Source organism: Candoia aspera, chromosome 1, assembly GCF_035149785.1.
Source record: "Candoia aspera isolate rCanAsp1 chromosome 1, rCanAsp1.hap2, whole genome shotgun sequence".
NCBI lineage: Eukaryota > Metazoa > Chordata > Lepidosauria > Squamata > Boidae > Candoia > Candoia aspera.
The window spans coordinates 169022452-169045547 of NC_086153.1; the positions used below are offsets into that span (position 1 = coordinate 169022452).

Here is a 23096-nt window from a genome sequence, read left to right on the forward strand (position 1 = left end):
TTTACTTTTTTATAGTTTTTAATCCTTTGGAAATAAGTAGTGCTGGGAAGAATCTGTGTGACCATCATTATTCTTTCTTCTTCTTGCTGGCAAAAGCTCTAAATCTCTTGGCATTTGAATAATTTGTTGCAATCCACTGCTGTAATTGCAAGCCGGTTTCCATCATAACTTCAAACAGTCACTGAACAAATGGTCATTAACCGAGGACTACCTGTATTGCTTGCATTGGTTAAATCCCTGTTGCTTTTTATAAACTGCTTAGAGTCTTCTAAGATTGAAGTAGTCTAAACAGGTCATAAATAAATAAATAAATTCTGTTAATTTTACAAATGTGATTAAGTTGTCTATTTTTGTATCCTCCATGGTCTAATAGAGATGGCAGAAAAATAATTTTCCTGATTTTAATTTCTTTTTGTAGTAAGGAGAAATTACAACTATGTTATCTTCAAAGTAGTTTCTCACATTGATAGGATCTCTGATAACATCTCTGTCAAATCTTTCCATAAACTTAAGTTGCATGCCAACTCCATCTTTCAGATGAAATAGGGGATCCCAATATGGATTCCTTAAAGCAATTTTCAGTTCAGACTATGTCTCCTAAAAGCAAGACTTTCAGGTCCATTTAAAGCAGCCTTTGATTCAAAGTCATTGTTTCTAAGCTCTCCTTAAGTCCAGACTTAATTGCAGCTGAATTTAATTCAGGATCTTTTTCCAGAAGATTTGATCCCTAGTTTACAGCATCTTTAAAGAATGAATTTAGTTCAGGCATCATTTGATCTAGGCCTCTGTAGGCCCTATTAACCGTCCAACTTCCATATTTTCAATATGAAAAAGTTTTGGGAACAGGGATCCACAGGAACCAGCTCCATTTGTTTTCCTTTTTTAAATCAGTGCCTGCTCTTTAAACAAGTCCGTTTCTAATCTTAGTTCAATTCAATAGCTTTCTCTTTTCTTCCCCTCTTCTCTTGCTATTTCCAAATATAGCTCTCCTTATAGAATAACAAAACCCTCTCATATTACCACAGACCTGCAAACACATCTAACCTCCCTGATGTCATCTCATAATGTTGAGACAAATTTAAATTGCTGTTGCTTAACTAGAATTAATTTGTATAATCGTGATATTATTACTATTCTTTTGTAGTTCTGTCATAATGTTGTATACTGATACAAAGAAACAAGTTTAATACAACATAAGTGATGCAGATGTAATTTGGTAGCACTGAAGAATGACAGTTTTTATTAAGCTTTGGTATGTATCAGTGACAATAAATAGCAAATGGTGGCAATGACAGGAGTTTTATAATTTTGCTTCATTAGTATATACTTTTAAATTTTATTTTCAAATTTTATCTTTAAAGAGAAGGCTTCTGAGATGCCAGGTGAAAGTAGTGACTGACCTAGGCAAAGGGTGGGGTTTTGGTAATAAAAACAGATCATCTGTTTCCAGATGCAAGAATAAGTTAGTAAGAAGCACGGGAGTAAAGAATTTAGCAAGATTTTGAATGAACAATCCATCAATATAATGTTCGTTTTAATTGGCAGGCCCTCCAAAGAAGTAGCAAAATATTCCCATCTATGACATGAAGAGATGTAGCTGCCTACAAGAATGCTGAGAAAGTGTCTTCATAGGTACTAGGAAGCACACTGAAGTTTCTTATAACTAATTCTTCTAATTTCTTGCAATGCTAGAACATTAGCCCCTCCCAAAATGAAGAATCAGGCTATTTTGTTATTTGACTTTCCTTAGCTGATGGGGGAAAACCTTTCCTCCTTCGAACCATCTTTTAATTTTTCCTTGCATTCCTGACATATTCATCTAAACTTGAACATTATTTAAAAGTTCTGAGTCTCAATGGGATGGTAGATTTAACATTTGTGTTTATGCTTAAGTATTTAAAAAACTTAAGTACATTTTCCTACAGAATGAATTAGCAAGATTTGGAATTTAATTCACTTTTTAATTATTTGAATTAATATATTTGTCACTGATTAGTTTCTGAGGTATCTATTTTATGAAATCATAAACCACATCATTCTGTATCATGTTTTCACTATTTTTCCTTGACATCACCAGTTTGCCTACTATTTCAATAAATTTTAAACTGCTTTTTCTTTCTTTTCATGAAATTTTATTTCAATGGTCATCCCCCACTGAAGGATAAAGCCTTTCTAACTGAAAGGGAACTACTCCAGCACAAATGTAAATCTGTTATCCTATTAGAATAATTAGGAATTCTGATCTAACTAGTTGCTTAATTCTCTTCCAGTTCCCCAAAATTGGCATGTATGGTACTTGGAAGCTTTGCATCAACAAGTCTACTGTGTTCTTTGAAAGTTTACTGAGATTTTGTCAATTTTGCATTTTGTGCCTATTCTTCAGGGGAGGGTAACCAGCAACATCACTGTGAGCAAGATAATGATGCAAAAAAATGGGGCTATATCATGAATCTTGGTGGGATTCTGGAAATGGGTTCTGAGAAAATGGGGCTGGGAGCTACAAAACAGGGGACTCACGGGCCCACCCCTGCTCAACCTGAAGGACATGTATTTAAAACAAATGTTGGTCTACTCACCCAGTCCACTATAAGGATTTTGTTCACGTTCAATCTCTGCTGGAGAAGCTTGGCGGAAATGGCTACAGAGTTAAAATAGCAAAAACCCCTACAAGAAAATGGAAGAGTAGATTTATAAGTGAAAAATATGAAATTCTGAATACCAGCTTCAAATGTCTTCCAGGGATAACAACAGTTTTACAATTTTGTTTTGCTGCTATTCCAAAATGTAGGTATACTGATTTATTTCCTGTACAGACCATTAATTAAATTATACATTATACATTAAACAATTTCAACATTCAAGTCAAGTCATTTTTGGTCAATATAGCAAATTACTGTTTTAAAACTCAACAACATGTAATTGACAGGAAATTTTAATCTTTTCACAATCCTGTTTTCATCCACAACTTTTTGATGGCAGCCACATTTTAAAAAATATTATTTTCAGTAGCAGTTAAGAAGTCAACATAGAAATGCTGCCAGAAAGGCAAAGCTAGGTTTTCATGGGTGTCTTATTTTGCATCTTAATCCCCCAAGCCAACTGGAAAAATTGCCTAAATATTTTGGCATTTTTGAAGGGGTGAAATGGATGTTTTAACCTTCTGCAAGGCTTATGGCACCCATTCTGCCCTTAACCCCACCCAAGCCCTCCAAATGTTAAAAAAAAAAAGCTCCTCCCATTCAAAGACTGTTCTGGAGATCACATAATGAGTGCTGGAGGGCTACAAGCAGCCAATATATTGCCCAGCCAAGTTAAAATTTCCAGTCCAAGTACAATCACATACTCACATAGGTGTACTTTCTTCTGCATGGTGACCAGGAGGTCGAACTACAGCAAATCCATTCTATTGAAAGGAAGCAAAAAACAATCTGAAAGATTAGACACTAAAAGCCCACATATACAGTATTTCAAGCATGTAAAGTCTCTGTAGCAAAGTTACTGGATTGTTTCAGAAGTATTCTGTTTTTATATTAGGCACATATTGGTTCAGAAGGAGGAAGGTGCTGGTTTTGACCTTAATGCCCTTCGTGGCATGGGGCCAGGTTATCTAAGGGACTGCCGCTCCCTGATTATATCTGCCCATCCCACCAGATCTGGCAGAGAAGGTCTGCTGCGGGTCCCGTCTGCCAGGGAACTACTCCAGGAGATGGGCCTGCTGTGCTGTGGCGCCTGCCTTGTGGAATCCTCTCCCCCTGGAAGAGAGGTTAGCTCCATCCCTCTTAACATTCTGCAGGTCCCTTAAAACCTGGCTTTGCCTTCGGGCCTGAGGAGATCTTGCAATGGCTCCCTTACTGCTGCTAACATTATCCTCTCCGGTTTTTGTGTTTTTTATAACTGTTAATAATGAATGTTTTTGATACATTTACTGGTTTTTTAATCAAGTGTTGTACGCTGCCCAGAGTCACTTTTCTGTGAGATTGGCAGCTATACAAATTTGATAAACAAACAAACAAACAAACCATACTGGCATTCATCCCAAGCTATGAAATAAGCTGCCATAATAGTTGTGTTAGCCCACCCTCTTTCTGCTTGCAGAAAAGGAATCCGGTCAGGCAGAGAGGGCATGTTATGGACCCTATCCATGAGGGATTGACAATTGGCAGGGTCCAGGAGGAAAGCCTTCTCTGCCATGGCCCCCGCCCTTTGAAACAAGTTACCCCTAGAGGTGAGGCAGGCCCCCTCTCTCCTGGCCCTCAGGAAAGGAATTAAGATCTGGCTTTGCCACCTCGCTTGAGGCGAGAGGGGGATAGTCAATTGTGGAGGTGGCTGGTACCGTGAGGCGGCCCCGGTAAAATTTCATTAAGACCATCTTTGTATTTTATATTTTATCTATATCTATATTTATAATTTATAATGAATTTTTAGTCTTTTATTCATTGTAAACCACCCATAGTCGTTGTTGCATGAGATGGGCTGTGGAGAAATTTAATAAATAAATAAATAAATCTGCCCCATCAGCCAAATCTTTTGAGCTGATGTTATTAATTTTTATTTTTAAAAACTGATTATAATTTTAGATTAAAAGTGTTTATACCCCTAAATAGACAAATGTATAATAATAGATAAATAGATACATGTGAAGCCTTAATACTTGTTTCTGCATCTTTTTCATGCAAAAAAGGAGGAGGAGTTGGAGTCACAATTTGATGCAAATGTGAGCTGGAAGTGCTCTGGGACTGCAAAATGTAGGCAGGGGTCCATGACCTGCCTATCCTTGCCACAGTTGAACTGACCCCTCATTGTGCCAGAAGGAGGTAAGCCTGCCGTTCATAAGCTAGGCAAATGGTGAAAATAACACTGTTATAGAAGCACTGGGGAGGCTGGGAGCTGACACAGGACCATAAAAGATATAAATGGCTTTCATTTATTCAGTGCAGAAAATGAGCATATGCCATTTATCCAAAGAGTAAAGTACCAGTGTTAGTGACATTAAAAAAAAAAGACTGGAAACAGGTAATGTTTTTGAGGTGGAAAGACAGTTTTTGGAAGAAAATTAATGTCTGGACAAAACGTTCCCTGTTTTTAAGCCAAGGCTGAAGCAATCAGAAATGCCACCGTAAAAATCAGAAAACAGAGGACTGAAGTAGCCATAAGAGTCATATGAACTGATATTACAACCAAAAGATACAACTGTGAAGTCAAGAAATTGCGCAGCTTTTTTCAGAACTTTCTACTGTAACATTTAGATGAGTAAAGATGGTAAATCCTGAACTGAACTGAAAAGCAGAGAAGGCAGGATGAGTCTTCATAGTCAGAAGCAACGGTTTGGTGGATTAAGATGTTTCATGACTGCAAAGCTGGTAAAACAGCTTGCCTGCTTGTTCATTTAATATAGTCGCCCATCTCAGACCAGTGACTCTGGGCAGCTGACAATAATAAAAACAGTCAAACAATTAAAACAATACAGAAAATTAAATATAAATACAGCCAGGAGATCTTAAAATTCATAGGTGTCAGCACAACCATGAAATGGGGCCCTTTGCACACCTGGGGCCATAGGCCTGGGCACAAAGCCAGGTCTTCAAGGCCTTCCAAAAAGCCAAATGGGTCAGGGCCATCCTAATCTCAGAAGGGCAACGCCACAACAGGCCATCCTAATCCACAGGGCAGATGCCACGGCAGAAAAGGCAGGTCTCCTGGTCCCCGCCAGCTGACATTCCTTGTCTGACGGGACCCGGAGCATGCCCATCCTGCTGGACCAGATTGGACAGGTAGAAACAACTGGGAAAAGATGATCCCTCAGGTAACCCAGTCCCAAGCCATGAAGGGCTTTAAAGGTGACAACCAGCACCTTGAATTGCACCCAGAAACACACTGGCAACCAATGCAGCTCCCAAAGCAGTGGTGTTACATGTGCCTAGTAGCCGACACTATCTACAATCCAGGCAGCTACATTCTGTACCAGCTGAAGCTTCTGAATGGTCTTCAAGGGCAGCCCCATGTAGAACGTGTTGCAGTAGTCCAAACAGGAGGTCACAAGGGCGTGAGTAACAGTGAGTAGAGCCTCCTGGTCCAGGAATGGGCACAACTGGCGCACAACCCAAAGGTGTGCAAAGGCCCTCTTAGCCATGGTTGCCACCTGCTCTTCCAGCAGGAGCCATGAGTCCAAGAGAACCCCCAGATTGCGCACCTGGTTTGTCTGGGGCAGTGCCACCCTGTCCAGAACCAAAGATGGAAAAACCTCAGTACTGGGAGGCCCAAAACCCAAAGCCATTCAGTCTTGCTTGGGTTGAGCTGGAGCCCACTGCACTCCATCCAGTCCCCTACAGCCTCCAGGCACTGAGAGTGGACATCCACAGCATCACTCAGACAGCCTGGGGTGGAGATATAAGCTGGATATCATTGGCATACTGATGATACCTCACCCCAAACTGTCGGATCACCTCACCCAGTAGCCTCATGTAAATGTTAAACAAGAGGGGTGAGAGAACCAAGCCTTGAGGCACCCCAAACAGTAGGGTTCATGGACTGGACCTTTCTCCTCCTATCAACACGGAATGGAACTGACCCCAGAGGAAGGAGGAGAACTAGTGCAACACAATGCCGCCCACCAACTCCTGAAGTTGGTCCTGAAGGATACCATGATTGATGGTACTGAAGGCCACTAAGAAGTCAAGAAAAGGATGGAAGCATCCCACTCCCACCAGAGGTCATCCAAGAGTGCGATCAATGCCACCTCAGTCCCATATCCTGGCCTGAGTCCTGACTGAAAGGGATCCAGATAACCTGCTTCATCCAGAGCCCTCTGAAGCTGCCAAGTGACCACTTTCTCAACAACGTTCTGTAAAAAGCTTGCTTGTCTCTAAACAAAGAGAGAGCCTTCTTGACTATTGAGGATCCTTAGAATGCACTACATCCTGTTTCTGATGGAATTATGGATCAGTTATGGATAATATGGATCAGTGGCATTATGGGAAAAAGCTTTCTGTATCATTTATGGAAGAACAAGTTCTCTGTTAAGGTGTTGCCCACACGCACCTACTATAGTACTATGGACATTAATTATTGTGTTTGAAGGTAAGTCAGTGTAAGATAACAGAATATGGTTCCTCAGAAGTATCTCCAGAGATGTAGTAGAGACTTTTGGTGACAAAATGATACCAAAATTGGACCACAGTTCTCTAGATCTAAAAGAACCACAACAGCTCCTGTCAAAATTTGACAAGAAAATTTTCAGTAGTCACCATCTTGAGTCCAGACCTGGGGGTGGAAAGTGGAAGATGCTGACTCACATGCCAGAGAAAAGTTGGGTTACTTCAATGAACAACATTAAATAATTTAAGCTCATTGTTTTTGTCAACTGTGAACAGTTTAAGTATTTGAAGAAAGATATTATGTTCTCCCCAAAATCTATTATTCTCCTGGCTAAACATACCCATCTTGGTTGCTCTCTCAACTTTATTAAACATGGTGTTGCAAATATTTTAGGTGTGGCCTGTCTGTTGTTGCTTATTCGTTTAGTCGCTTCCAACTCTTCGTGACTTCATGGACCAGCCCACGCCAGAGCTTCCTGTCGGTCGTCAACACCCCCAGCTCCCCCAGGGACGAGTCCGTCACCTCTAGAATATCATCCATCCACCTTGCCCTTGGTCGGCCCCTCTTCCTTTTGCCCTCCACTCTCCCTAGCATCAGCATCTTCTCCAGGGTGTCCTGTCTTCTCATTATGTGGCCAAAGTATTTCAGTTTTGCCTTTAATATCGTTCCCTCAAGTGAGCAGTCTGGCTTTATTTCCTGGAGGATGGACTGGTTTGATCTTCTTGCAATCCAAGGCACTCTCAGAATTTTCCTCCAACACCACAGTTCAAAAGCATCAATCTTCCTTCTCTCAGCCTTCCTTATGGTCCAGCTCTCGCAGCCATATGTTACTACGGGGAACACCAAGCCAGCTTTTGCACTTTCTTCTTTCACCTTCATCATAAGGCTCCTCAGTTCCTCTTCACTTTCAGCCATCAAAGTGGTATCATCTGCATATGTTTCTTCCAGCCATTTAAACTCCAGCCTTGGATTCCTCAAGCCCAGCATGTCGCATGATGTGTTCTGCGTACAAGTTGAATAGGTAGGGTGAGAGGATACAGCCCTGCCGTACTCCTTTCCCAATCTTAAACCAGTCCATTGTTCCGTGGTCTGTTCTTACTGTTGCTACTTGGTCGTTATACAGATCCTTCAGGAGGCGGACAAGATGACTTGGTATCCCCATACTGCTAAGAACTTGCCACAATTTGTTATGGTCCACACAGTCAAAGGCTTTAGAATAGTCAATAAAACAGAAATAGATGTTTTTCTGAAACTCCCTGGCTTTTTCCATTATCCAGCGGATATTGGCACTTTGGTCCCTAGTTCCTCTGCCTCTTCTAAACCCAGCTTGTACCTCTGGCAATTCTCGCTCCATGAATTGCTGAAGTCTACCTTGCAGGATCTTGAGCATTACCTTACTGGCATGTGAAATGAGTGCCACTGTTCAATAGTTTGAACATTCTTTAGTGTTTCCCTTTTTTGGTATGGGGATATAACTTGATTTTTTCCAGTCTGATGGCCATTCTTGTGTTTTCCAAATTTGCTGGCGTATAGCATGCATTACCTTGACAGCATCATCTTGCAAGATTTTGAACAGTTCAGCTGGGATGCCGTTGTCTCCTGCTGCCTTGTTATTAGCAATGCTTCTTAAGGCCCATTCAACCTCACTCTTCAGGATGTCTGGCTCTAGCTCACTGACCACACCGTCAAAGCTATCCCCGATATTGTTATCCTTCCTATACAGGTCTTCTGTATATTCTTGCCACCTCTTCTTGATCTCTTCTTCTTCTGTTAGGTCCTTGCCATCTTTGTTTTTGATCATACCCATTTTGGCCTGGAATTTACCTCCAATGTTTCTAATTTTCTGGAAGAAGTCTCTTGTCCTTCCCATTCTATTGTCTTCTTCCACTTCCGCACATTGCTTGTTTAAAAATAATTCCTTATCTCTTCTGGCTAACCTCTGGAATTTTGCATTTAATTGGCCATATCTCCCCCTATCACTGTTGCCTTTTGCTTTCCTTCTTCCTTGGGCTACTTCTAGTGTCTCAGCAGACAGCCATTTTGCCTTCTTGGTTTTCTCTTTCTTTGGGATGTATTTTGTTGCCGCCTCCTGAATAATGTTGCAAACTTCTGTCGATAGTTCTTCCGGGACCCTATCTACTAAGTCCAGTCCCTTAAATCTATTCTTCACCTCCACTGCATATTCCTTAGGAATATTAGTGAGCTCATATCTAGCTGCTCTGTGGGTCTTCCCTAATCTCTTTAGTCTGATCCTAAATTGTGCAATAAGAAGTTCGTGATCAGAACTACAGTCAGCTCCAGGTCTTGTTTTTACCGACTGTATAGATGTCCGCCACCTTTGGCTGCAAAGGATGTAGTCAATCTGATTTTGGTGTTGTCCATCTGGTGAAGTCCATGTATAAAGTCGTCTCTTAGGTTGTTGGAAGAGAGTGTTTGTTATGCAGAGTGAGTTGTCTTGGCAAAATTCTATCAGCCTATGTCCTGCTTCGTTTTGTTCTCCCAGGCCATGCTTACCTGTAATTCCAGGTGTCAATTGACTGCCCACCTTAGCATTCCGGTCTCCTGTGATGAAAATGACATCTCTTTTAGGCGTGTTGTCCAGTAGGTGCTGCAGATCCTCATAGAACTGCTCTACTTCAGCTTCTTCAGCATCTGTGGTTGGGGCGTATATTTGGATCACTGTGATGTTAGATGGCTTGTCCTGAATTCAGATTGAGATCATTCTATCATTTTTTGGATTGTATCCAAGCACTGCTTTAGCCACTTTACTATTAATTATGAAGGCTACTCCATTTCTTCTGTGGTCCTCTTGTCCACAGTAGTAGATCTGGTGGTCATTTGATGTGAAGTGGCCCATTCCAGTCCATTTCAGTTCACTGACGCCCAGAATGTCTATCTTTAATCTTGACATCTCACCAATAACCACATCCAATTTGCCCTGGCTCATAGATCTTACATTCCAGGTTCCAATGGTGTGTTGATCCTTAGAACATCGGATTCACCGTTCACCGCCAGCACCGTCGGCCGCTAGCCGTCCTTTCGGGTTTGAGCTAGCTGCGTCATCACGTCTGAGGCTAGTTGAACTCATCCTCTGTTCCTCCCCAGTAGCATTTTGACCATCTTCCGACCTGAGAGTCTCATCTTCCGATGGTATACCGACATATCTCTGGTTGTACCGATTCATTTAGTTTTCACGGCAAGAGTAGGTTGCCATTACCTTCCCCAGGGATCGCATTTAGTCTGACCTCTCTGTCATGACCTTCCCGTCTTGGGTGGCCCTTCACGGTTTAGCTCATGGCATCATAGAGGTGCTCAAGCTCCAGCACCACGACAAGGTAACGATCCTTTGCTGAAGGTGGCCTGTCTACCACAGAATAAAACAATAGCTTATTTTGATTTCTGTTGATGAAACCTAGGATTTCATTTACTTTTTTTTTGCAACTGCATTATACGATTGGCTCAGATTCAGCTTGTCAGCTTGTGATCTCCCATGATGCCCAGAGTCTTTCATACACATTATTGCCCATTTATGGTTCCCCCCTTCCACAATTTGGGTGACAGTATCTATATAGAAATATAGTAATCAGTGATGGCTACACTGGCTGATGCGGCCAACAGCTTACCCACGTGTACTCTAAATACATTTTCCTATATTCTAGATAGTACAGATTTAGACACATCAGAATATTTGACAAAGCTGCTCATGAAAGAAAACTTAACAGGCAGGGTGTACCTCTTATGGACAGTAATAAGATGAACAGCAGGAATAAATTGACAGCCCTCACTTTGTTGAGGGAAAAAGTTGATGAAGGTGACTTATCCTCAATTTAAGAGATCTCAGTTTAGTGGATTTCAGGATGCAACAGATCAAATCTGTTCACACAGTGTACATTTCTATGCATACGTATAATACGCTTTGCCATTTTACACATGCATATATTCCCATTAGGAAGTAACTGATAATGTACTTTAAATAATATCCTCTCCCCATATTAGGGTGTTAAATTTGTCACAGACCTATATCAGATATAGATCATGGTTATCTGGATTTTATTTTGGATTTTAGTGATCAAATCTTTCTTGTCAATCCAAATACTTGTTTGTTTGCTTGTTTGTTTGAATACAAACTTGGGTAGAAAGGCAATATAAAATTTGAATTAAAATGCATTTAAATAAAATCTATGTTAATGAGCCATTTTAGATATGCTAAAGATATGCTTTAAGATATGCTTGTTCAGCAACTATAATCCAAACAATTTTCACTTATTCTTTCAGAAAATGTTTGTCAATATATAGTATTTCCCTAGTATATCTCTTGGTTATAATTCAAGTGTAACATCAGCCAAACAATCAAATTATATAGTACTGAAGATACTTGAGAAAGACCATGAGATTTTAAATGGCTTTAAAAGGAACTAAAGCAAGAACATTAAGTTTACTCAATGGCTACTATTAAGTTAACTAGATGTAACCCTTCCCAACTAAGTAATTACACATAGAAGCCTTGGGTGATCAAGGAAGGTAAGCAGGGTTAGCCCTGGTTTGCATTTTGATGGGGACCATCTGGGAAGTAAAGAAAATTCCTGGAGAAAGCAGTGGCAAACCATTTCCATATCATGCCAAGAAAATGGTATGGATATGTTCATGTAAATTATTAGGAGATAAGCTTGACTCAAGATGACTTAAATTTTGTGTGAAACCTAAATATTCAGAAGTAGCATGCACCTGAATATTAGTTGCTGTAATTTCTTTCATATCCTCTTTATGGATATGACTCACTAATCACTGTGAGAAACAGAATTCTAGAAAAGATGGACATAAATATCTTGTGATATTTATCTACAGTAAATGGTCAGTTAGACAGAGGTCTCTCTAGAATAGTGAATTCTAGATAAATGTTGCATTCAATTCAGAAGCATATTGGCAGGTAATGCAGCTTATGGAACCTTGTATTGTAAGAGGCCACTGACCTGTTCCATCTAGAAACAATAGCTGCATTTTCTAATAATTCTTCAAGAGCATAGTATAGTAGTCAAGCCCTGAGATTAAGTAGTAGGAAGAAGAGTTATATGTGTCATAAAGGACTGGAGTGAAATAAATTAGCAATTATTAAAATCAGGGAGACTTTCAGGACTCCTAACTATAATTGCACTATACAAAACTTTTAGTAGTACGGTGCTCAAATTTTACAATTTCTGCCCTTTCTACATTCTTACAGACTTTAAGCTTGGAAATATTGTAAGAGTTGTGTGCTATGTGGCATGAATACAAAAGTAGCCCAGTTACTCTCACATGTAAAAATGAAAGCCAAAATATTACCAATAACACACCAACCTTTAGTTCTCCTGTAGCTACTTTAAAAACAAGCTCTACGACACAGCCAACAGCAAGACGAGCAGCACTGAATGAATGCACTTCGTTCCAAATTGTATCATTGTCCACCTAAATAAAGATGGATTCAGAAATACTGTAAAGGCACTGTTGTGGATTCTGAAACAATTTAGCCTACAGAGAGCACAGCATGCTGACTTCTGGGACAGTTAAATCATAACTGCAGTGTTATTATTATAAATGCAAAGAAATACGAAAAAGCGAATAATTCCCCAACCCCAAATTGATAGCAACAGCAGCACCACCATTGCAAATTTACATATTTTTCTTTGTCTTTGTCTTTTCTTTAAAAAGAGCAGATCTTTAGCTAAAGATAAATTGCTTATACACCTATAAGTGTGTATCTTTTAAGTGGTTATTCTCACGCATCCATTTGAGACAATTTCAGATCTAAGATTTTTGGCAGGAACCCTGTCTTGTCTGTATCATACATCTTCTAAATCACAGCTCCCAATATTCACCTTTCAGTTCTGAAGACCACCATAACCGTTATGGAACTAAACCACAGTTGTTATCACCTAAAAGAAGCAGCATAGGTTGTGTGAATCCACAGATGACCACCTAAAAATCCACAGTTACTTTTAAGTAGCCAGTTTTCATCCTGGTCTCTGTAATTATTATTCTAATAATTATTCTAGGAATAATTAGCTAGCTACCTATTACTTAAAGAATGAAGTGTTAACAAAAGTCTGTAGACAGTGCAGCTCTGCTGAAGAAAGCATCCTAGGAAAACTGAGATATCAAGATTATAATGCTGAATGACGGCAGATGGCTCTGACCAGGTGGCAGTCCTACATATATTGGTAGAAGATCCTTTGGAAAGGGGATTGTGGGTATTTGGCTAACTGGCAATAGAATTTGTTTATTAATGTAAGTAATTTAGAAAGTTTCTAGGAGGAAACAACTGTCTTGCTTTTCCAGGCTCTGATAAAGGAAAAAGTTTGATCTGCACAAAGATCAATTGCTGTGCAGGTATAAGATTATCACTAGACATTAAGGGTGCAAAGTGATTGCCCCAGAAGAATTAAGGAAGGAAACTAGGAAAATTAGCTTCTAAATGTATTTTAGCTTTCCCATCCTGTATATCAGCTGTTTTTCTTAGAACTAAGGTAGAGCTTGCATCTCACCAGAGCAAATAAAATGATTGTGTTTTTTTTCCTACTTTAAAAGATTGATGAACATCCCCAAACACTCTTGGCCAAACTCTACTATTTGGATAAGAAGTGGCAAGACAGAAACCTATATAAACAAGATTGCTCAAGACACAATAGACAAAGACAATAAACAAGATATGAAAAGTATTCGATAACCAGGATTAATGAGTGAGTTCTGCATATACATTTGGTAATAACTGGTCTTTTTTCTTGCCAATACTGACTTAACCTGCATTTGTTGCAGGTTAGTGGGGTATTTTTAGACCACAGACTCTGCCTAGCGCAATGGAAGATACATTATATCCCAATCGCTCAATGAATTTGTTTCCATGAAATTTCACATAACGAGGAATTCCACTGTTCATTTTATCTAATTCTGCAAACTGTAGGAATTATTTACCACAGCAATGCTGGGATAGTTTCCAAAACAATATTTGTATCATTAACCAAATTATTTAAAATTGTTGCCAAGAAAATAAAGGCAATAATTTAAAACTTAGTACTGTGAAAGTTAAGTGAAAATGTTTCAATTAATTTTGAAGCTACTTGATTAATGATAAGTTGAGACAAAATTGGGAGGTTAGGCAATACCCAGAATGACAAAAAGAGATTGCAATCAAATTTGGATAGATGATGCTGAGAGGAACAAGGTACAGGAAGAAATGTAAAGGAGAAAAATATATGGAACACATACAAGTCCAAGAAGTTATGACCTGGAAGCACAACACTGGAGAAAGACTTGGGTCCAGTTACTGATGCTGACACCAAGCTGAACGTAAGCCAGCAATGTGAGATAACTAAAAAGGCTGCAGTAGAAGAAGCATTGTATCAAAAACATATGAAGTCCTTATTCCCTTCTACTTTGTGCTGATGAGGCCATGCCTGTATATCTGTGTACCATTTGGGGCACTACATTTCTAAAGAATATTGACAAGTTAGAACAGGTTTAGTGGATGGTGGCAAGGATAATACAGGGACTAAAGGACATGCTCTATAAGGACAGGCTGGAGGAAACTGGAATGTTTAATATGGAGAAAAAAAGTCTGAGGGGAGGCAAGATATCTGTGTTCAAGTATTTATGGGTTCAGGTATTACTCTTGACCATACTTCAATAATAGGAGAATCTCTGAAACACACTGATGATAAAAGCTTATTTGGTCAAACTCATAATGAAGTACAAAAACTTTCCAGATGACTCTGGAAGAAGCATGTTCACAATCAGTCTCCAGCCTGCCAACTAGAGATTTTGCAAATACAAATGTTGTACTATATCTAATTATATACTGTCTCTCATAGAGATAGATGGAAGAAGGGTATTCCTCTCTGTACAAGATGCCTTCCCCAATGAGAGTTGGAAAAGTGAAATGAACTATGATTAATGTGGTGATCAAGCTATCAGTGTGCAGTTGCTAGTGTCCCACGTGATCTTCACAAGGGCAGCAGGGGAATATGTACAGCATGTACTTGAACTGCAATGCATCTAAAGAAAAAGGCCTTAGACCCATCCTATTAGAATTTTACTAGCATTGGATGTTGTATATGGGTGCAAAGAGTTTGAGGCTAGGATGCTCCCAATACCAAATATGGATAAGGTAACTCTCTGGTTGAGCTTCCGGTCATGAGTCATTAAAATCAAACAGTTCAATCAGACTACTAGACAGTCATTGGATCCCAGGGAGATTTCTCTAGCTGTGCAGCAGATCCAGCATTAAATTGCCAGATTCTGTAAGATAAACAAATTTGTTCTTCCCTGCTTTTTAGGTACCAAATAACTGTAATATTTCTAAGGTCATCTGAATTCTGAATTGCATTAGAAAGACTTTGAAAGCTTGGATTGTTTTGAACTTTGTCATAAGCTTGAACTGCCACTCATGTTCGCCTGTGTGTCCTATTCCTAGAAATAATAGGAAATAATGAAATAAAAGAAATAATGCTTTTCATCCCATGAGGGATACACTGCTTGCCACAGAAGAAGTAAGGGGCATGAGTGGGTACATTCAGTAAAAAATTATTCCTAACAAAGTGGCATCCACCAAGAGATACAAGCACAAAAGTTCCAAAATGGAACTGGAGATTTGTGAGACCAGATGTTGGATGGGATCAGATCTAACTTGGGACAGGAAAGCTGCATCCCAGATAGACACTGTGCCATTAAGGACAAGAAAAGGTAAGTGGGAATTGTCAAATTGGCTTTTTATCTAAAAAAAAAAAAGGGGGGGAGTGACATTTACCCATCAGAGTTAAATTATTCCCCCGAAGGGATGATTCACTGCTGAAGGGCAGGTTTTATAATCCTATGAGATAATGAACAGCATCCATACACATGTAATCATTTTGATCCACACCAGTAAGAAGCAGATTGGATGATTTTTAAATGGGGTAGAGAAATCCTCCAATGTTCAGCTACTTGGAAAGATGGGAATATCTCATGTAAGAGTGGGGCTTAGTCTTCAGATGTTACTGATGTGGTGGTCAAAGCAGAACTGTGGTGAAGGGGCAGGAGCTGAGCTTTAGAGGATGTATAATATGAAAAGGGGCAGTGTTCTTATCTCCAGAGTGGGAACCTGAGCAGTAGAAAGCCTGCATGTGTTTATCATAAAAACCATGAAGAGCATCACAAGATCATTCTTTATGTAATTCAATAACTGTTGGCTACTATGATGCTAAGGACAAGAAGCAAAACAACATATTCTACAGACTACTTTCACATATTATGCTTCAGAACAATGCAACCAATCCTTCCACTTTCTTGGTGCAGTGGCAAAACAGGACAGCAATCATGTTCCTTGGCAAGAAAGAAATGCCCCTGTTCACTGTATTTCACTATTTATAATCTATTTTCCAACCTGAATTCTATATGTAATATGTTAATACTGTGTTGAAGTTGTTTTAATATTTGAGATAAATTATAGAGATGATGTGAATCTTAAATGGAAGAATCAATTGAGAAGCCAATGTAGCAGATCTATACATCTAAAAACCAAAGTGCATGGAGTCTCTTACACTTCTAATTACAATAAAGCATCTTTACTAAAAAAATAAAAAATAAAGTACATTTTCAAAATATCAAAAAACCATAATATTTGGAACGAAGATATAACCCAGATGTTTACTCTGATGCAAACAAGACTTTGTGCAATGGGGAGCCCCAGTGGAGATGCAAACATTTCAGAGATGAGAACTGAAAATCATAGATAGATAAAAGATAGATAAGCTGTTTTCCCCAAAGTTAATCAATAAATAATAAAAATGAGAATTGTATTATTTAGTCAGTTTAATCAAATAAAATCCTGCTATATTATTTGATAAAATAAGAAAAAATGCTTACTCCAATGCCACCACATGGAAGCCTGACAAACAGTGATGTCAGAGAGCCTGGAAGAATTAGAATAGAGTAAAACATTGTTGAAATTACACCATACATGTGATTTGGGGCTAATTTAAAAATCTGTAATCAAAAACATTTTAAAAACACAGAATTAGTTTCATTTGCATTTCACTACTACTACAGACCTACCCTCTCCTAAAATAATATTAATTGCTGAAGTAATTCCTAAAGTAATATTAATTGCTGAATGTGATGCTGATTCTCTCTGCCTCTAAACCTGACTCAGCTGCATCCATTTCTGGAGCAAGACTATATAGAATTTGGATCGGATCTTTAATGACCAAGCACCAAAAGTGGAGACAGAAACAGGCTTCAAACTCTCAGGAAGAGAGTTTTAATTTTTTTTTAAAATATCAACTTGCCTGTTTAACTATGGCCTCATGAATAAACCAGCTAAAAACTCTGTTGGTCAGAAAGTTCTAAACAGACTAAAACTGATGTAGTTGACAGCACCATATCCCTGGGGAAGGGATATAGAGAGTATTGCCTGGAGTAGCATCCCTCCTGAAGGATTTGTACTAAAGGAAATCCCTTTTGGACATTCCTTCAGGGAAGGCAAGGGCTCAGATGTTGGGCTTTCAGGGAGATGCAAGGTTGTGTTAGGAGAAACTTCTCTGGAAGATGTTGGGGCCACTCTGTAAGTACAGTGAAGTGCAGGGCAGCAAATGTGATGAGCAAAGATACGCTCTTGAATATGGCAGTTTAAACATCTTTCTGTTACTCCCCTAAGCTTCAGTAACTTTGGAATTGCCTCAACTATGTGGGTATTATAAATACCAGATTATCTAATATATCCTTCTTGATATCATTATGAACAAGCATGCTGATTTAAGATTATGTCACTGAAATTTCCTTGGATAAAGGGGAAAATAATCTCTCCCAAATACTCTATCCTGGTTATATTGTAACTCTGACTGGAAGCAAGGAAGAGAATAACTCTAGTCTAGAAGGGTTCTCTCTCTTTGATCAGGTATCCCATCAATTTTATGTATTCCTACTTAGAATAGGAAATGGCAGATAGGAATAGAATTCAGTAGGTAAACTCTTCACGACCACTTAACGATTTCTCTATCTCATCTGACAGAACTGACTGAAGATTCAAGACTTGTAATCTGGGAGAATATTAACATACAGTATATAGTAAGATTAATTGTTTTCGTCACTTCCTAACCACCTGTCAACCATAAACCTATATCAGATTATATCTGGTCCAACACATGTGGCTGGATATACTTTGGATCTGGTTTTCTGTATGGAACTGATAACTGATGGGTATCGGAGCCAACTGGTTCTGTTCACATAGAATCATTGGGCTACTTTTAACTTTTGCAGAGACGGAATATGAAATATGATGGTCTTCTCTACAGAATTAGTTTGTTAAGCATGCCTAGGAAGGTTTTTTGGCAAAATTCTGATTAAATTTTGAAAGGGTCTGAGAGATGACAATGAGCAAAAATCAGATTTTATACTGGACACAGGGCGTGCAGACATTTTTGCTCTTTAGCAGGTCATTGAGAAATGCATGAATGTGCGAAAGTAAGTTGAATGTATATTTGTTGATTTAAAGCATATAATTAAGTGAATAAATTACGGCATGATTTGCAATATAGAGTTGAAAGTTGGATGCTGAATGCAGTAAGGAAAGTATACAATGGAAATAAAGCATGCATGAGAATAAATGTAATACTTAATAAATAGTTCAGCACTGAGCAGGGAGTAAGACAAGGATGTGCGATGTCTTCTTCATTTTTTATGTATTTATCAATGAATATACAGTATAAGAAAGATACCTACGGTGGCATCAGAGGTGTATTGGTTGGGCCTATTAAACTGCCTGTACAGGTAGACCTTGCATACCAACTTCCTTGTGCAGCAACTGTTCAAAGTTACGATGGTGCTGACAAAATTACCTTGGGACCAAGGCACACATTTTACAACCTTCACAGCATCTCTCAGTCATGTGTTTGCCATTACAGTCAGCTAGTACACATTGTCCTGTGCCTGACCAGTTTTTTCCCCTCATTGCAGAGAGATTGCTTAAACAAGCGATCTCTTCCTGAGCTGCTTTTCTCCACAGCACAGTGCTTCCCCAGAAGGCACCAATCACAAGTTACCAAGCTCAGCTCTGTGTGTGTCCTTAGCCAGCTGGCAGCTTCCGCCTGTAACTGACAAGACTTTAATCACTTTTACACCTTCAGCTTTTGTTTGCCTCCTAAGCAACTGGGGCTTGGACCATGAGTATACTAGACAAACAGCTGAAGCTAGCGCATTCCTTTCAATGTGTATTCCCCATTGTGTGCCTGCTTACTCTCTTGTAATCCCTTCCTCTCCAATGAATATAAATACAAACATTCTCTTCCTGCTAATTATCCCAGCACCACAGTGAGCATTCCAAAGGGCAGGGGAATGGGGAAAAAGGGCTGTAAGATTTGCCCTTTTACCCAACTTCCTTGTGAGTCAAGTTCCAGAAACCTTCCCCACCATTTGGGCTTGCCCAGCTGTTTGGGATCACATCCTTCTGATGCTGTAAAGCAAAGAAAAGCTGAAGCAAAAGCATAAGCACAGTTGTTGTCATGTGATATTTCACTTAGTGACCATGTCACTTAGTGACTAGGTTGCTGGTCCCAATTGTGGTCGCTAAACGAGAGCTACCTGTACTCTGATATGAAGATGATGCCTTACTGTTCTGAGAACTTGAATGATTTGCAGAAAATGTTGCAGGAGTATGAATCTGACCTATCCTATCATTATAGTCCTTCCACTGAGTTAGAAAGACTTAATTTTTCACTTTAGATTTGAATTTTGTTAGGGCTTTATAAAGTGCTGTTATATGTATGTACTTACCTGATTCGGTTAATTTTATTTTACTACTCTTCCTCCTATTGCTTACTTATTTGTTTTCATTGTATTTTAATGTTATTAATTAAGGATATTGATAGAAATGTAATATCAGGTTGGATCATTTTTTCATATTTGGTGGCAATGTTGTAAAGTTCAATAATTTTGGACAATGATCTGTATTAGAATGAAACAAATTTTAAAAGTTTTATTTTCATTTCAACCTGAAACATTTTTATTAAACTTTATTAAACTATAATGCTTTCAAAGTATACTGAATTAGATTTGTGTATGTTAACTGCACAGAGAGCTAGGCCTCTTATTGGAAAGGCTGTTTGATTGCTTCCTTGGAGGAATGGCTACCCAAATTGTGAGAGTATGTTTCAATGTACAGAATAACTTTGTATCTTATCTACACAGAATTCAATTCTATTTGGAAACCATTCTTGGACCATAATGTAACACACAGATTTGTACCTCATTCAAAATTTGAAATTTTCTCTGTACAGAATTTATAGAAACTATAGTCTATGTATAGAATTAACTTCATGGATTATTCTAGTTACAACAGATTCTTGGTACAGATTCAATTTATTATAGCTTATCATTACAATCAGTTATTTATACTGTATTGACCATGGTTCCTAATACTGTATGTACTCTTACTTTAAAGCTTAAGAATGATTCTTAGTTTTTCCAAGCAACACAGTATAATCTATAATTCATATGTAATTAATAGTACATTGGAAAACTGTATCTCCATGATCTGTCCATGATATTTTAGAACCCTTGTTTACTTATTTGTATTTTACTATTTGTATTGGTAATGTTTATTCTTTTTACTTGACTTTTGTTTTTCTTTGTCTCTCTCTAGATTGTCCAATAAAAAAGGGAAAGAAAAAAGGAATTAGGAATCTCTATCACAAGGTCACTGCATAATGCACTGGTGTTACTACTGCTGGGGAGCTCCATGCTCTCCCCCTCCTGTTTGACATCTACATGAAACCATCGGGTCAGGTCATCTGTCAGTTCGGGGTCAGTATGGCTGTTTTAGTCCAGGCTGCCATGTTTGTTTTATGTGTCCTTTAATGGTTTTTAATTGTTTATTTGATATTGTAAGTCACCCAGTCTTCTGGAGTGGCTCGCCATAATAAATTTGATAAAGAAATAAATAAATTATATGAACTTGGATTCTCACAATTTGACCAAATTGTCTACTGTGTATTAATATTTTGTGTGCTGGGTATTAATACTTTGTGTTCATAAGTTTCAAAGAAATTCCAAAACTTGCAGGTTTCACAGAGATGAGCAACAGAAACATAAAGAAACGCTCCCTCTTTATTCAAATGCTACAAAAGCAATATAACTGTTTCTCTAAAAAATATTATTCATCATGACTGGGGCTTCATTTAGCTGCAGTCAGATATCAGTTTCCTAAAAACATGTAAGACTATATTGTTTGTGTTCATGCAACTGCTCTGATTTACAGGAATATGTAATCCTAATAAAGGTACCTACTACAGTACCCAGAAAATCAACCATGCTGCACCTTTAGAGTACAAATCATGCAGAAATAGTTTACAATGCTAAAATTGTGTCTCTATCTGATCCAGAATTGTTTATTACAAAGCAAAGTTTGTATGAAGAGAAAAATTCCTGAAGAAAAAAAGGTCCTCAAGGGGTCACTGTGGTAGACCCTTACAGAAAAAGAGTAACAAACTTATTAATATATGCTTCCATGGACTGTGATCTATAAAACTTCTGAGATAATAAATGTGTTAAAAGTTATTTGAAGGGACATAAGACTCTTGTTTTAAAAGACTGAGGGAGAATTAGTCCACGAATACTAAACATGAACAATTAACATATATTTCATGTTTCTAAAACCATAATTATTAATAGGACTCCGCCATTATTGACATTTTATTAATCTTTGTACCTTTCCCAGTTTTAACAACAAATCTATATTTGATTTGAAATATTTCAGAAAAAAATTGTAGTATCTTCCTAAACTAACCCAGCTTGAAACCAGAAGTCTGTGAGTTCTAGTCATGCCTTAGACATGAAAGCCGGCTGGGTGACCTTGGCCAGTCACTTTCTCTCAGCCCAACTTGGTGCAATGTAGACTAGCCTCCTTATCATGCACCCCGGGCAACGTGACTTGTCATGGCTAAATAGTCTACACAACTGGCTGCTGGACCTCACAAGGATTTCCCAGCAAGAAAAAAGCAGCATGAACACCGAACTGCTTATGCCATATGATTAAAAAAAAAATTAATTTATATCACATGTATAATAAGAATGAACTGCTGTAATGCTAATTGATTATTTAGTAAATATAATGGATAAACAAAGTAGGGAAAGCCTGCAGAGTTTCTGGAAAAGAAAGAAATAATAGGAAAGAATAGGGCCCCTCTGGGTCACATGACTGGAAGAAACGAGGGGAGCTTGGACTGGAGAAACTGGCAGCATTCCAAGTCACTGCTAGTTGCTCTGGGGGATTTTTTCTGAAATATTTTCTCCACAGCTCCCAGCATTATTCAGCTCATTTCAAATGTCTCTGTTTTGTCAGTTTCTCTTCCCAAATCAAGTTTGGTTACACTCTGTTCAGCTGCCAGAGTTATGATGATGATGGACAGACAGAATCTCAATTCCCTTTACATAATCTCTTTCCAACTTCCATTGAGTTGACAAGGACAAAAAAATATAAAAATGTTATCAAGTCAAACTTTTCCAGGTGAGGTTCTGTGGCAGTGTTACTACATGAAAATGCTTATTAAAAGCAGTGTGACTTTTTAGCACATTTATTATGCAATGTTAATTTAAATCCTTACAAACTGAAATTTAATAGCTAAATATATGGTCAGATTTTTAAAATTACAGGATCACTATCAGAAGGTTGACAGATCTGCCCAGAAAGTATACATGTGTGTGCGCGGACACACACATATATGTGTGATTATGTATGTTAATATGTGTGTGTGTTTGTGTGTGTGTCTATATGATTTTCAATTCAATGAGGCAAAAGCTTGGAGCATGCATTGTGCATAAATAAAACTTCCCCAAGGGGGAAAAAAACTGAAAAAGCATGCCTTTATGGTATTTTTTTGTCAACTGTAATGTACCAAAGCATACAACAATTTGGTTTAAGATTTGGATTCCTAGATTAAGTAAGCTTTGTATCTATATATTCCCAAATCAAAATGAACAACTTGAAAGCAGGTAACATT

At 38.4% G+C, this 23096-nt stretch overlaps 2 protein-coding genes across 3 annotated transcripts in view; both read right to left on the reverse strand.

Annotated features, from left to right (window-relative positions):
- Positions 1–23096, reverse strand: part of RAMP1 (receptor activity modifying protein 1) — a 322064-nt gene that overhangs the window by 75435 nt on the left and 223533 nt on the right. The window lies entirely within an intron of this gene.
- The window catches only part of HDAC4 (histone deacetylase 4), a 207281-nt gene that overhangs the window by 33667 nt on the left and 150518 nt on the right, over positions 1–23096 (reverse strand). For both annotated transcript variants that reach the window (XM_063317859.1, XM_063317858.1), the window contains 4 exons: positions 16969–17015; positions 12430–12537; positions 3348–3403; positions 2577–2664 (listed from right to left, as the gene is read on the reverse strand). In XM_063317859.1, coding sequence (XP_063173929.1) covers positions 2577–2664; positions 3348–3403; positions 12430–12537; positions 16969–17015 — 299 coding nt within the window. The remainder of the gene's footprint in view (positions 1–2576; positions 2665–3347; positions 3404–12429; positions 12538–16968; positions 17016–23096) is intronic.